This window comes from Nesoenas mayeri (genome assembly GCF_963082525.1).
Source record: "Nesoenas mayeri genome assembly, chromosome: 3".
Classification (NCBI taxonomy): domain Eukaryota; kingdom Metazoa; phylum Chordata; class Aves; order Columbiformes; family Columbidae; genus Nesoenas; species Nesoenas mayeri.
The window spans coordinates 75,295,943-75,310,498 of NC_137544.1; the positions used below are offsets into that span (position 1 = coordinate 75,295,943).

The 14,556-nt window shown below is 38.7% G+C and overlaps 1 protein-coding gene across 1 annotated transcript in view; it reads right to left on the reverse strand.

Annotated features, from left to right (window-relative positions):
- The window catches only part of WDR27 (WD repeat domain 27), a gene marked incomplete at both ends in the record, with an annotated part of 113,519 nt that overhangs the window by 52,003 nt on the left and 46,960 nt on the right, over positions 1-14,556 (reverse strand). Inside the window, one exon of the mRNA XM_080341445.1 lies at positions 4,698-4,800. Coding sequence (XP_080197571.1) covers positions 4,698-4,800 — 103 coding nt within the window. The remainder of the gene's footprint in view (positions 1-4,697; positions 4,801-14,556) is intronic.

The following is a 14,556-nucleotide window of genomic DNA, read 5'->3' on the forward strand; positions in this document are numbered from 1 at the left end:
AAATTGTGGCCTCAAAGGGAGAACAGACAACCACATGATTTTATCATTCATAATTTTCAGTTCTTGGGGTGGTTTTCTCTTTGCTATATAGAATATTTAATGCAATTTTATACCAAATCAGATGCATTATTTAATCTTATCACACCAGAGACAAGGGCGGAAGTATTTAATATAAGATCAGAGTAACTGCCTGTAGTGGTGACAAATGGAGATAGGCCTTCAATTCTTCTTTTAAAGTGAAAAGGAAAAAAGAAAGATACCATTGCTAATCTCCGTTTCATAAATCAGAACTGAGCCACAGAAAGACTAACATGACTAATAATATATTTATGGCAGTCAAGAAACAGATCTCAAACTCCTATCATAATTATTGCATTAGAAAGTAGTGTAGAGCAAGACAAGCAAATGTACAGAACAAAATAGAAGGTTCAGAGGTTGACAAGCCAACCTCCAAATGCATTTGATTTTTTACTTCGAGCTATCTTATCTCTGATTTTGTGGACTAAATACCATTAGTGTATAGAGCATTCAGTTTACTCAAGGAGTTGCTCTTCTATTCCAGCCTCGCCTGAGAGAAATTGATCTGCATGATCCAAGACCACTCTGTGATACAAATCAAAGCATAGTAAATGGGAAGAATTGGGATATGTGCTTCAAGAAGTGGTGTTCACACTCCTTATTCAAACTAAAGAGCAGTTACTCACTCTACACCAGTGCAGTGCAATCCATACTCTAGAGAAAATATGGGGAAACACGTTAAAAATTAAACTACTTCAAATTATAGAGTTCTTTTCACTATGGTTTCTCAAAGCCAAAATATATGTGGCTGAGTAAAGTAGATGATGAGTTTAACAGACAGCAGCATGACATTTTGAATGCACTTCAGACTGAGAAAATAAGAAATACTATTTTTAAAGCTATCCATCTTGATGTAAGGATAGAAATAAGACTGAGTTCTGTTACATAATACATACTTTTTGTGTCCTTATCAAATAAAGTTCTTAGTCTAATCTAACAAAGAAAGTCATAAAGGTATTATGTGATTTGAGACAGTGAATTTTATGACTAAATAAATATCGGGTAGCAAAATACTAAGGTATATTGCTTAGCAGTACTGACATTCTATTCAGAATATTAACCTGTGTAACTATTTCAAAATAAGGTGTCACTAACAATAAGGTGTATCTGAAAACAGAGTTTGGAAACACCAATAAGTCCAGGTTTGCATCCAGCCACCATTCACAGGCTTGTAGAATGCTTTGGATATGCTCCCTGACCAGTATGTTTCCAGCATCATCTGCATGATGGGAATTTACTTTAAAGTCAGTTTTGCATAAATGTTAACATTCAGGGATTAACAAGTGGTTAGTACTCTGATGCTATGCATAAGCATCAGATTGCCTTTTCCTGTCCTCTCTTACTTTTGGTGTTGATTCCCTCTGAAGAAGAAGAAACAATCTTCCTATTCTCTCTACATTTGCTGCCTTCACACTTGGAAGGCATAAACTTAATTCTGGATTCAGAATGTGTTTCAAACACAGTGTTAGTAGGCAAAGTCCTACACTTTGATTAAAGGCATAAATAAAATGGAAGACTACTTCATACATCACCCATGCATTTTTGCTATTGATGTACCAACCTGTTATGCTGAAAAACCTCTGGGTTTGCAATATGGGTCAGTCAGTGTGAACTGTGAGCTCAGGCTTTAGAATTTGACATGGACAGTTTTATGTTAGTAAATTCCATTTCAGCACTAAGATCAAAATGTTCTCCTTAAAGTCTACAGTTCAAAGAGAGCTAGCAAGAATGAATCCAAAAACAATTAAAGAGCCTATTCTTCATTTCTGCATTCCCTACTTTATTTCTTGAAACTTGGTATTTATTCAGCAAGCCTAAAGGTCTTCAAAGACAAAAATGAAGAACCTAATTAGACATGAAGTAAATCAGCAAACTAGAACTACATGGAGCAGAGGAGAAGTTTAGCTATTTCTATTTTTAAAAGTAGCATTTCACGCTCTCCAGATATTTTTCTCTTTTAGACTAAGATTTCTTTGATCAACAAATATTTAGGTAAACATCTTTGGGCAGAGCCCAGGAAGACAGAAATCTAAACATGTTTAATTATATTTTCTGTTAGTCAGAAACCTCAAACTGTCCACTTGTAAAATGGTTAGAACAGAAAATATTATGTGTATCCTGTTAAGAAAAAGTCAACCCATGTCACTTGTGACTTTAAGCTACTTAAGACAAAGAGAAGATTTTATATTAGAAGTGTTAACTTACTACACTTTCAAACCACAATGACTTATGGAAAATATAATCACAGTTCAAAAACAGGATAGTGTGGGTACCTGCTTTGATCAGACTGTCAGGTCCTGCACAGATCTTGACAAAGGTTCTCTTAAAGAAGTTGGAGTAAGCAGTGCAGGGAACGATTTCAACCCATGGTTTACAGTGCGTAAAAATCTCATACTAACACAAAAGCAGTTCAAATAAAATCAACTGGCTACCTCAGCCACACGGATGCTATACCAAGTTGTTCTCATATAAAATATGTCATATGCTTTGTAAGTATAGAAAAAGGCAGACTGAATGTTCATCTCTTGGTTTACAACAGCATTTTTTGGTTTTCTGATTCTATGCCCTGTAGGAATATGGTTTTGATTTTGATACTAATTGATGCACCAAACATATTCTTCTGTTAAATACTTCAGATATTGTGAAATATAAAAGGCAATTCAAGATTAACATCACTCAGTTACATTCCAATTCTGCTTCTTTTGGCTTTAAAACAACAAAAAAAAATGTTAACCATAGGGTGCAAGCATTGCACTTGATAATTTAATCTCCAAGATGATTGACAATGCAGTTGCTGGTCAGTGGAAAGTTACATAACTTATTTCCAGAATGTGTTACTTCAAGACAACACTTTGTATCCACACTGCTGAATTTTCATGCAGCTTTTTGAATTCCAATGGACATTCCCTCATAGAATACAATTTGCAAAAATATGTGGCTTCTTGATATTCTTAAAACTGTTCCAGTCGCACTTCAGTACATCTGTCAGGATGCTATTTGTTTAACAATATGAATGGACCATTCAGTGTCATGTTCAATTTTCTTTTTCAGAAGGAACACAAAAGTATATCCAGTCTCAACATTTCAAAGAGAAGCCTCCGAAAAATGTACCAAAACTGTATTTTGTCCTAACAGTACAGTTGTAGCAAGAGTCCGAAACTTGACCCAGTTTTTCTCAGGGAACACCAAGAACAATGAAAGTTCTCTACAGACATACGATGCAAATTACGCTAAATTCCAACCCAGGAGCCACACTAAAAAGTATTGACTGGCACTGTTCCCACCAGGGACCACATGCCAACTGGAGCAGGATGCAGTCCAGATAGTCAGCTTCCTATGTTCAGCAGCCATGTGCCGTGAATTTGGTGTAATGGCAAAATCATGCTTTATACTTTTATTTTCTTGTATCAGGAGTAATTTCAAACAATAACCTTAATGCAAAAAAGAAGACAAAAGGTCTTGTGACTGCACCTCTTTTTATACTATTCAAAATCATTCTTAATTAGTAATCTTGACTAAATATATTCATATCATATGTCATGAGTTGAGATCAATACTAAATGTATTTTGTTTCACAGACAAAGCAAAAAAGCCTGTCTTCTGTACTGAAAACTACATTTTGAAATGCAAATTATCAGAAACTTGAAAAATATAAATTATCATGGAAATGTCAAAAACATAGTAGCTATTGCTCAATCCCCAGCCATCTGCCAATAAAATCTCTAACCTTCACACAATTGGAGACAGTATTTCAAAATTTGCCACAACAGTAAATTCCTCTGAATTTTAAGCTGACCAGAAACCCTGTGTCATAGTCCTGATGAGTCACCTAGAAAGACCTAGAAGAAGCTTTCCTACCCAGCTGTTTTGAAAAGAAGTGTTTACAATTAACCTGACCCCAGCCCAGTTTCAAAGGCCGATACTACAAGCTAGCAATGATTGATCTCTTAGCAAACACCAAGAAAAACATTGTGCAAACAATGGAGGACTTACTGAAGTTAGATTCATACACGGTGTGAATCTATGAAAAAGGTAGTAATACACTTTTACTCAGGACTCTTTGTTAAGTGTAATAATTTAAATACACTTGACATTGAATGAGAAGATAACCTGTCTGGAGAGGAAAAAAACCACAAAGTTATACCATGTAATGTTAAAGTTCTAATTACAGTTGAATGACTTTTTGGTTTGTATTCAGCTGACTGGTTCATAAGAAACCACCCTGTATTTGCAAGCTAGAGCAAATTCATATGTAGTTGCTACATGGTTCCTAGTGGTCAGATATGCACACACTACAGAAAGCTGTGCAACAGGGGACACCATTCTTCTCATCTTTGATGGCATGTGACAATTCAGAGTCAAGTACTACAAAAACTTTTAGAAACAAGCTTTCAACAGTTACTTTGAGCACTAAGATTTGGTTGTTCAGGGTTTTTTCAGGCAAAATAAAGAACATATAGATCAGGAATTGTATGTAACTGCTACATATAAATGAAGTGTATGAAATAGACCTCAGGTTTGCACATTAGGCTGAATCCTAGAAATATGCATAAAAAGACTACCTTGTGTACGAGTACCTCCTATAGCTTAGGACAAGAGAAAGCAAAAACATTACTTACATATTTGTCATCTGATCCACTGGCTATAAACCGTCCACAGGGAGATACTGCAATTCCACATGGATAGCAGCGGCTGCTGTGTCCTTCAAAACGACGTTCACACCTTCAGAGAAATTTCAGTCTTAAGACTAACTAAAATTATCTCTTTTACTGCCATTTTCACAAAGTCCTGCTGAAGTCTCACCCATTTTTCTTAGTCTACATATTTACTAAGACAAAGCCACAAATCGAGTTTTAAATATCTCTGAAGTAGGATTTTTGACTAAACCAAAATATATTAAAGAATATTAATGACTAAAACAAAAATAAACACATAAAACTACGCCAGGACAATGCCCCAAACTATGCTTTAGCATTATCTAGTTTACAAAGATAGAAACATAAATAGCATTTAGAAATCAGTATCTGTGGTGCCTACTATTAAGCTCATTTCAGAGTTTTATTTTTATAACCGTGAGGCACCATTTCAAAACCTTTGCCTTTATGATGAATCCTATCAACCTGGCCTTCTCTTTACAAAACAAAATTCTATACTTTGCCATAATACAGCTGTCACACAATCTTTTTTTTATATACGCTAGGTCCAGGAACAAATTTGAAAGAATAACGTTTCCTGCCAGCACCTGTGATATACACTTTTTCCTGGCCAGTGAAATCACAGATGATGTGTTAATTCGATTGACGGAACTCATGTGCAGAAATCTCTAAATTTTTATACCACATTATTCTGTTTTAGACACTCATGTACATTTAAGAATGCACTGAATGCCTAGTTGATTTCATTCACTCAGGTGAAACAGGCATACCTAAACAAAAACAGTACTTTTTGATGGATCCAATGGTTTTCACTAAGTAAAGCATAAAAAAGACACTTCTGAATGCATGAAAATGCATCATTTTACAGAGCCTGACTCTGAACTTTCACAGATAGCACATATTTGGCTGAATTTCTGTATAACAAAACTACTGATATCAATGGACATTTTAAGTATATAGTAACCAAGCCTTTTACCTCAGGCTATAAAGACAGTCAATTACTGTGACTAAGATGTAAAAACATTCTTCAACTTCAGGTTGCACAAAGCTCTTGCGTAAGTACTCAGAGACTTTTAAAAACCAATGACTACATTTTGTCCATTTAATAAGCAGCCTCTACTCAAACTTCCCATCAACAGTAAAGGAGAATTCCAGCTACCTCAGTCTCCTCCCAAATGCATATATCACAGTATCACAGTATCACAGTATGTTTGGGATTGGAAGGGACCTCAAAAGACCATCTAGTCCAATCCCCCTGCTGGAGCAGGAACGCCTAGGTGAGGTTGCACAGGAACATGTCCAGGTGAGTCTTGAATGTCTCCAGAGAAGGAGACTCCACAACCTCCCTGGGCAGCCTGTTCCAGTGCTCTGTCACCCTCACTGAGAAGAAGTTTTTTCTCAAATTTAAGTGGAACCTCTTGTGTTCCAGCTTGATCCCATTGCCCCTTGTCCTATCATTGTTTGCCAACGAGAAGAGCCTGGCTCCATCCTCATGGCACTCACCCTTTATATATTTATAAACATTAATAAGGTCACCCCTCAGTCTCCTCTTCTCCAAACTAAAGAGACCCAGCTCCCTCAGCCTTTCCTCATAAGGGAGGTGCTCCACTCCCTTAATCATCTTGGTTGCCCTACGCTGGACCCTCTCCAGCAGTTCCCTGTCGTTCTTGAACTGAGGGGCCCAGAACTGGACACAATATTCCAGATGGGGTCTCACCAGGGTGGAGTAGAGGGGAAGGAGGACCTCTCTTGATCTACTAACCACCCCCCTTCTAATACATCCCAGGATGCCATTGGCCTTCCTGGCCACAAGGGCACAGTGCTGGCTCATGGTCATCCTGTTGTCCACCAGGACCCCCAGGTCCCTTTCCCCTGCACTGCTCTCTAATATGTAATTTCCCAATCGATACTGGAACCTGGGGTTGTTCCTGCCCAGATGCAGGACTCTACACTTTTCCTTGTTAAATTTCATTAGGTTATTCCCCGCCCAACTCTCCAGCCTGTCTAGGTCTCGCTGGATGGCAGCACAGCCTTCTGGCGTGTCAGCCACTCCTCCCAGCTTAGTGTCATCAGCAAACTTGCTGAGAGTACACTCTATTCCCTCGTCTAAGTCGTTAATGAATATATTGAATAATACTGGCCCCAGTACTGACCCCTGAGGTACTCCACTAGATACTGGTCTCCAACTAGACTCCGCACCATTGACTACCACTCTCTGGCTTCTCTCCTTAAGCCAGTTTGTAACCCACCTCACTACTCTATTGTCTAGACCACACCTCCGCAACTTAGCAACTAGGATGCTGTGGGAGACTGTGTCAAAGGCTTTACTGAAGTCAAGGTAGACCACATCCACGGCTCTGCCATCATCCATCCACCTTGTAACATTCTCATAAAAGGCTATGAGGTTGGTCAAGCATGACCTACCCTTGGTAAAGCCATGCTGACTGCCCCTAATAACCTTCTTATCCCTGACATGCCTTGAGATAGCACCAAGGACAAGTTGTTCCATTACTTTCCCAGGGACAGAGGTGAGGCTGACCGGTCTATAGTTACCCGGGTCCTCCTTCTTGCCCTTTTTGAAGATTGGAGTGACATTTGCTTTCCTCCAATCCTCGGGCACCTCTCCCGTTTCCCAAGACTTGGCAAAGACGATGGAGAGCGGTCCAGCAATGACCTCAGCCAGCTCCCTCAGCACTCGCGGATGCATCCCATCTGGACCCATGGATTTATGGATGTCCAGTCTATTTAATTGCTCCTTAACCCAGTCCTCATCAACTAAAGCAAGCTCCTCCATTGACCTGGCTTCATCTGGGGTCTCAGGGGTACAGGGCTCCCCAGGACAGCCTCCGGCAGAGTAGACAGAGACAAAGAAGGCATTCAGTAATTCTGCCTTCTCTGTATCTTCCGCCACCAGGGTACCCACCCCATTCCTCAGTGGGCCTACATTGCCTCTGGTATTAGTTTTATCCGCTATGTATTTGAAAAAGTTATTTTTGCTGTCCTTGACCCCTCTCGCCAGCTGTAATTCTAAGGAGGCCTTGGCTATCCTAGCTGCCTTCCTACATCCTCTAACAGCAGCCTTATATTCTTCCCAAGTGGCCAGCCCCTGCTTCCATGACCTGTAAACTCTCCTCTTCTGCTTGAGCATACTCAATAGATTCCTATTCAACCACGCAGGCCTCCTGGCTCCCTTCCTTGACTTCCTACGTGTGGGGATGCTCTGATCCTGAGCGTGGAAGAAGCAATCTCTGAATGCAATCCAGCTCTCTTGGGCCCCTTTTCCTTCAAGCAGTCTTGCCCATGGGATTTCCCCCAGCAATTGCTTGAAAAGGCCAAAGTTAGCCCTGCTAAAGTCCAGGGTTGCAATTCTACTTGCTATTCTGTTCCTGCCACACAAGATGCTGAACTCCACCATCTCATGGTCACTGCAACCCAGGCAGCCCTCAACCTTTACTGCTTCGACCAGACCCTTCTTGTTAGTGAGGATGAGATCCAGCAGTGCACCTCTCCTAGTCGGCTCCTCCACCATCTGCATGAGGAAGTTATCATCAATGCACTGGAGGAACCTCCTGGACTGTGGCTGGCTGGCTGAATGGTCCTTCCAGCAAACATCAGGGAAGTTAAAGTCACCCACAACAACCAGGGCCTGTGACTGCTACAAAGGTTAGGAAATGGAGGACAAGTCCCAGAATAGATCTTTGATTTATACTTTCAAATAACTTTACTTTTTCAGTGGTAACTTAAAATATAAAGCGTAGCACCTGCTTCCCATACCAGAGCCTCCATGGACTCATATAATGATTGCAGTTGGAAGGCACCTCTGGAAGTCATCTCGTCCAACTTCACCTAGAGTCAGCTGCTGATGACCATGTCCAGATAGCTTTTGAATATCTCCAAGTGCAAAACTTTACATCCTCACTGGGCAACCCATGCCAATGCTCAGTCACCAGAAATGGTTTCTATCACCTTCCCAGGTATCCAGGTGAGGCTGACCAGTCCGTAGTTCCCTGGGATCTCCTTCTTGCTCTTTTTGAAGATAGGAGTGATATTTACTTTCATCCAGTCCTCAGACACCTCTCCTGATCATCATGATCTTTCAAAGATAATGGAGAGTGGCCTCACAATGACATCAACCATCAATGAGCTGAAGGTAGGCTTTAAAGAAGACAGAGCTAGGCTCTTTTCAGTGGTGCCCGGCAACAGAACAAGAGGCAATGGGCAAAAACTGAAATATGGGAGGTTCTGTCTGAACACCAGGAAACACATTTTTACTGTGAGGATGACTGAGCACTGGCACAGGTTGCCCAGAGAGGCTGTAGAATCTCCCTGCTTTAAGATATTCAAAAGCCATCTGGACATGGTCCTGTACAGCCACCTGTAGGTGACCCTACTTGAGCGGGAAGTTGGACAAGATGACCTACAAAGGTCATTATTGTAACTGTGGGCAAGTCTTTCCTTCAAATATCTTAAATATACAGAAAGAAAAATGAAGCATTGTGTGTTTTGTCTGTCTGCTGTTCCCCTTCATGGTCACATGTGGCATTGCAAGATTTTGCCCTCAGTCAGGCTCTTACTGTACATCATTCATTGTGTAGAATAGATGTCTACCACAACTAAGCCTCAAGCACTTTTTTCTTGTCTCTGCTAGGGTCCCAGTTGCGTTGTTTGTGAATTTCACAGTCAACCCAAAAATACAGACCTCAGTGCCTTTCCTCATTGTCACACATGGATAATGTTTGTAGAAATGTTTGAAGAAAACGTTTCTTTTTAATCCTATACTGGTAAGATACCAAGGCATCCTGTGACAAAAATTTCCTCTGGAGAAAAATAAACAAAATTCACATATCCTCTCTCTCTCCTGAGCATGCCTTCAGGATCACCATTCTTTCTTAAGTAGAGCACTGGCCATCAGCACTAGTTCTCAGTGTGTAAGACCTCAATCTCAGGGCCTGTAAAAGCTAACTTCATCAATGAGGTGTTTTGTTTTCACAGAAGAGTCTCCTAATAAATAGCTGCAAACAGCTTCCTTTGAATCTGTGACTCGATTACCTATGAATGGATGCACAAGAACTAACAGGATTCCAAGGCTTTCACTGATCTTTTTCTTGCTATAACATAGCAATATAAAGCAGCATCTGCATCATATGACAGTGCCACTTTTCCTTGTGCTATTATGGCCACGGTAGTAACTAACATCCTGGATTATATTTTCTTAATTGTTTTATTATTCAACTTTTCCATTAAAATCAGGATGTATGTTCTATTACAAGTATAGGTACTTCCCCACTCCCTGAAAATTCTGCTCTAAAAATACATTTTAAAAAACTGATTCCAATTAAACTTTCCACAGAATCCAGTAGAAAACAATTTGTTATGCAATCTGTTAAATTCAGATATCTCCAGGTATCACAGCAAAGTAAAAAAGTGGATCAAATTTTCTAGAATACATAGATATTGTTTTTTATAACTTTAGCTTTTTCTAGGAGTTCTCTTATTTCAGACTTTAAAAAAAAAAATGTAGCAACACGTGGTGATCAAATTTATTTTGGATATCACAAGCTTTATGTGGCCAGCTGGCATGCTGTCCAACCTCTTAAGAATTCTTTTCTGGTCAGAGCTTTTCAGGGGTTACCATGACAAACATCTGGTAATTGCATGGGACAGCAAACAGTCAAGTTTTCCCTGTGTTCTCCATCACACAGCTTTTAGTCTACATTCCAAAATATGTATTTTTTATGTTGCAAATAACTTGTAGAATATCACAAAAAAAAAAAAAAAGTAACATGTTTTCTGTCGTTGTAAGAGAAAGAGACCAAAATGGTGCATGTGTTTATAAATCAGGGAATACTCTCACAAATAAGTCTATTTCTTTCTACTTGCTGCATTAAACATATATCTTGACTGCAAACCAAATTTTGTGTTTGGTTGGTTGGTTTTTAACCACTTTTCCTTGTATTTTATTACTTTGTTCCAGTGCTCTGGTGTTTGTTCAGAAGACCTTCAGTACCAGCAGAACCACTGAGGCTCTATGAAATCTGAATATAACTTAACAGTAGTAGTAGCTGCCTTAGATGTTCTGTACACAAGTTTCATTTTAAACACACATCAAACCCTTCACATAGGAGCTCAGCATGTTTTCACCAATAGCATCCAGCGGGGACTACATGTTCCCCATCCTGTATATTTTCACAAATCCCTAGTCCCAAACTTGGAGGAACTCCAGCCACTGCTTTATCCCTTTTTCCCTCAAAGGTCAAGGGGATTTAAAAAAAAAAAAAAAAAATATATATATATATATATGGCAAATCATGAGATCCTTATGTTCAGAAGATACCAAAAATTAATCAAATTCTAAGTACGTGTAAATGTGTATCTTGCTTAGGATGATGTCAAGCAGTTAGTTCACAGCGGAGATGCAAACTGAAAAGTATCTGAAAATGGAAGGGCCATTCATTCAAACTGCATGTCTGACCTGAAGGCTCTCAAAGGGTGATTGTTAGAAATTGTATGAGATGAGTTCCATGTGGCTGCAGGAATTCTACTAAAATACTTTGCCAAGGAAGCTTATGATCTAGTTGCGCAGGATTACAATACTGGTTGGAGATTTTACCCTAATGTCTAAAACTATCTTAAGACAGCTGGCAAATCTTTTCAAAGGCTGAAGGAGGGTGAATGATTTTGCCTGGGATCGTGCATCAAAGCATTATCCACACCTGAGTATTCTGCCGAAGAAATTCAGTATGCGTAAGTAGTCCAATATTCTTCAAATATCTTTGCTGTAGTCTAATAAGCACGCACTGCCTTTTTTCCAGGAAGACATGAAGAATGGCTATTTTAGCAGCAAACAACATTAGAACAGCTGAACTTCTATTTCTCAACTGTTCAGAGTGTGAGTCAGAGGCAGGCTGCTCCTGCTCCAAAGGTGTTATTGTGGTGGTTGGCTTGTCCCTGCCAATCACATTACCTGCAACAGTAATCTACCTCCACACCCCTACCATAGTAGCAACCCAGACCTCTAAATTGGGCAGAAATAACTATTCCCTGCTCTCCCCATTTCTGGGTAGATAATGAGCACATCTGACAGCATAGCACAACTCTCCCATTCTTTCCTTCTAAATTAATTCCCAACTTCAACTGTTATTGTCCATCCTGCTACCTTATTCAACAAGAATATTTCTTCCTGTCTTAGAAGATGAAAAGGCCTGAGCAGCTCTTCACGCACGCAAAAAAGTTTCTATGGGATAACCTCTGCAAAATCAGTAAATCTTCCTTCAGATATTCACCTAGCTTGAATGACCAGCATACTCATATGCCAATTATGCTCACTGACTAACAAATTTATCAGTGCATGGCTCCTCTGCACAGAGGTATTGACCTTTAATTATCTTATTCTGTTTGTATAATACAGTCCAGAGTTGTGTATATACTACTTATGTTACTATCTGTTTCAGAAGTGGAAGGAACTACTTTCAAGTTAGGAGCATTGCTTAAAACATTAAGCAGTTTTTAAATTTTAATTAACTATGTTAATCACATGCTTGATAATTACCAGGACCAACTTACCAGCACTTTTTCTTTTTTTTTTTTTTTTTTTTTGAGCAGAAACAAAAAAGAAAAACATTACAAGGCATTCCTTAGTGTGCATTTTGCAGATCTATGCACCCTAACTGAGAAGTTTCCTCCTAACATAATGAATGAAACTTCCTTTCTTCTGGATGTTTTAATGCATAAAATTATCTAATCTACAAGTGGGAGGAAATTAGAAATTAAAAAGAACCAGACTAGTAAAACATGATTTAAAAACTTGTCATGGGGAATTTAAGTGACATATGAACATATTAAAACAGCTGGTATTTAGTCTAGTCTATCATTTTGGGTTGTTATATGTTTACTGTGTAAGGCAATGGAATTTTCCTTAATTTCTAAGTTTCTACACTCCTTCTGTGCATTGTTTTTACAGCACTGGGATGGCAAACTATATCTGTCTCTCACTGCCTTATATATTCGTGAACATAGTTATTAAAAACAGGCAGGACTGTCAGGTAAGGAGGCTTAGTATATTGGAATTTTCTGATATATTGAGCCTGGGCAATCTACAGGACTCGCCATCTTGTGTCATTACAATCCAGACTTTCCCAAAAGATTAAAATGAAGTGGTGGAGACAATAGGTACAGATGCTTATGAATCACTGCTTGATTCTCAACTCCAGAAGGAGTTGTGATGTCTCTAAAATGCATTCAATAGAGAGACAGCATAAGGAGGTAGAATGGTAAAGTTTCTTGTGTCTTATGGATAATTAAAAGTCTACAATGTTTGATCCTAAAGAACATTTAGACTCCTTCAGAAAATGTAAGGATGCATCAACCTTTTGTACCTCATGATCATTAAATGTTTGTCTGACTCCATCTTGGTAATCCTGAAGCTGGTAATGGTAATGTTCTTCTCATGCAGATTCCCATTGTCCCTCAGTCTAACTCCTGTGTTCACTGCTTCCATCTTGGACCCCATAGAAAGTATTTTTACTTGTTCTCCAAGTAGACATTCTTTTAGACAATAGAATTAAATTGCTCTTTACAATGTCTTGGAAGTTGTTCAAAGGTCATTATTTTACGCTAATGCATGTATTCATAAACCTCATAGTTCTTTATCCTAACCTGGAAAAAGAGTAGCCAAGAGTTGGTTCTTCCTCCAAAAATATCAATACTCCTTGTTTTTTTATTCATAAGTCTGCTTCATAGACTTGCTGGAGCTTTTCTTAGATATAGTTATAATGAGGAGAATGTAGGAGAAGTATAAAATTATTCAAAATCTTCAGATAGAACTTTACAAATCCATGTGTTTCAAAGCAAATGAAGCAGGAGTCTTGAGTAAATTCAGAAGTAAAGAGCAGTGTCTGAGATTCCCTCATTTACTGGCAAGATGACCTGGCTGTGTGAGGCTGGCTGACAACATCAGAAAGTTAAAATGCCTTTTCCTGTACCACCTTCAGAGGAACCCATAAGACATTCTGGCACTCTCTGAAGCAAGCTTGGAATGCCTCCAGATCACCAATAGTGAAAGAGACAGACAGATTCACAGCTTTATCCAGTAAGAATGATGAAAATGGAAGCTGCAAAATACTCTCACTGACTTCAAGAACAAACTAAAAGATAAGTTTAATGAATTTTCACAAGAAAAAAAATGTAGTTTGATAATATAGACTGAATAGAAAAATTCTTGTGGAATTCAGAAAAAAAAATCAATATATTAAAAAACTATAAAACTGCAGGCCAGGACAACATCTCTGAAGATTTACTTAAAACAAAGATCATAAAATAACCTGAGCATCCTGGTATGGTCCCTCAGTGAATTATGAGAAAAGGAATGCATGTCAGAAGAATAAAAAAAAAAAAGGAACCATAAAAAAAGAGAAACAACTAAGGGTTTAAAGGAATTTGTGCAGAGTTACTCTGAAAATTATTTGCCCTACTTTCAACTATATATTTCAAGAGCACCAGGCTGGAGGTTTTTTCCCTTCTTTAATCAGAATTTTGTACTTTACAGTATTATTAAATAAAGTTACAATGGATAGAACTTGTTCAGGACAACAAGCAGAGTAAAAAAAAGAGTTTTCACTGTGGATATCTAGGTCAAATATTTAGAACAAAATCAACAAGCAAGTTGAGAACTTGCAGTTAGTGTTACTATCCACAACACTACAAACAGTATAAATGAGAAGGTGGACTTACCTTTGCTATTTCAAGAACACTGGACAAAGACTTAACTAAACAAACCCTATTCTGGCAAACTCTAAGCAGAAACAAGAGGAAGAGAGAAGAGAAG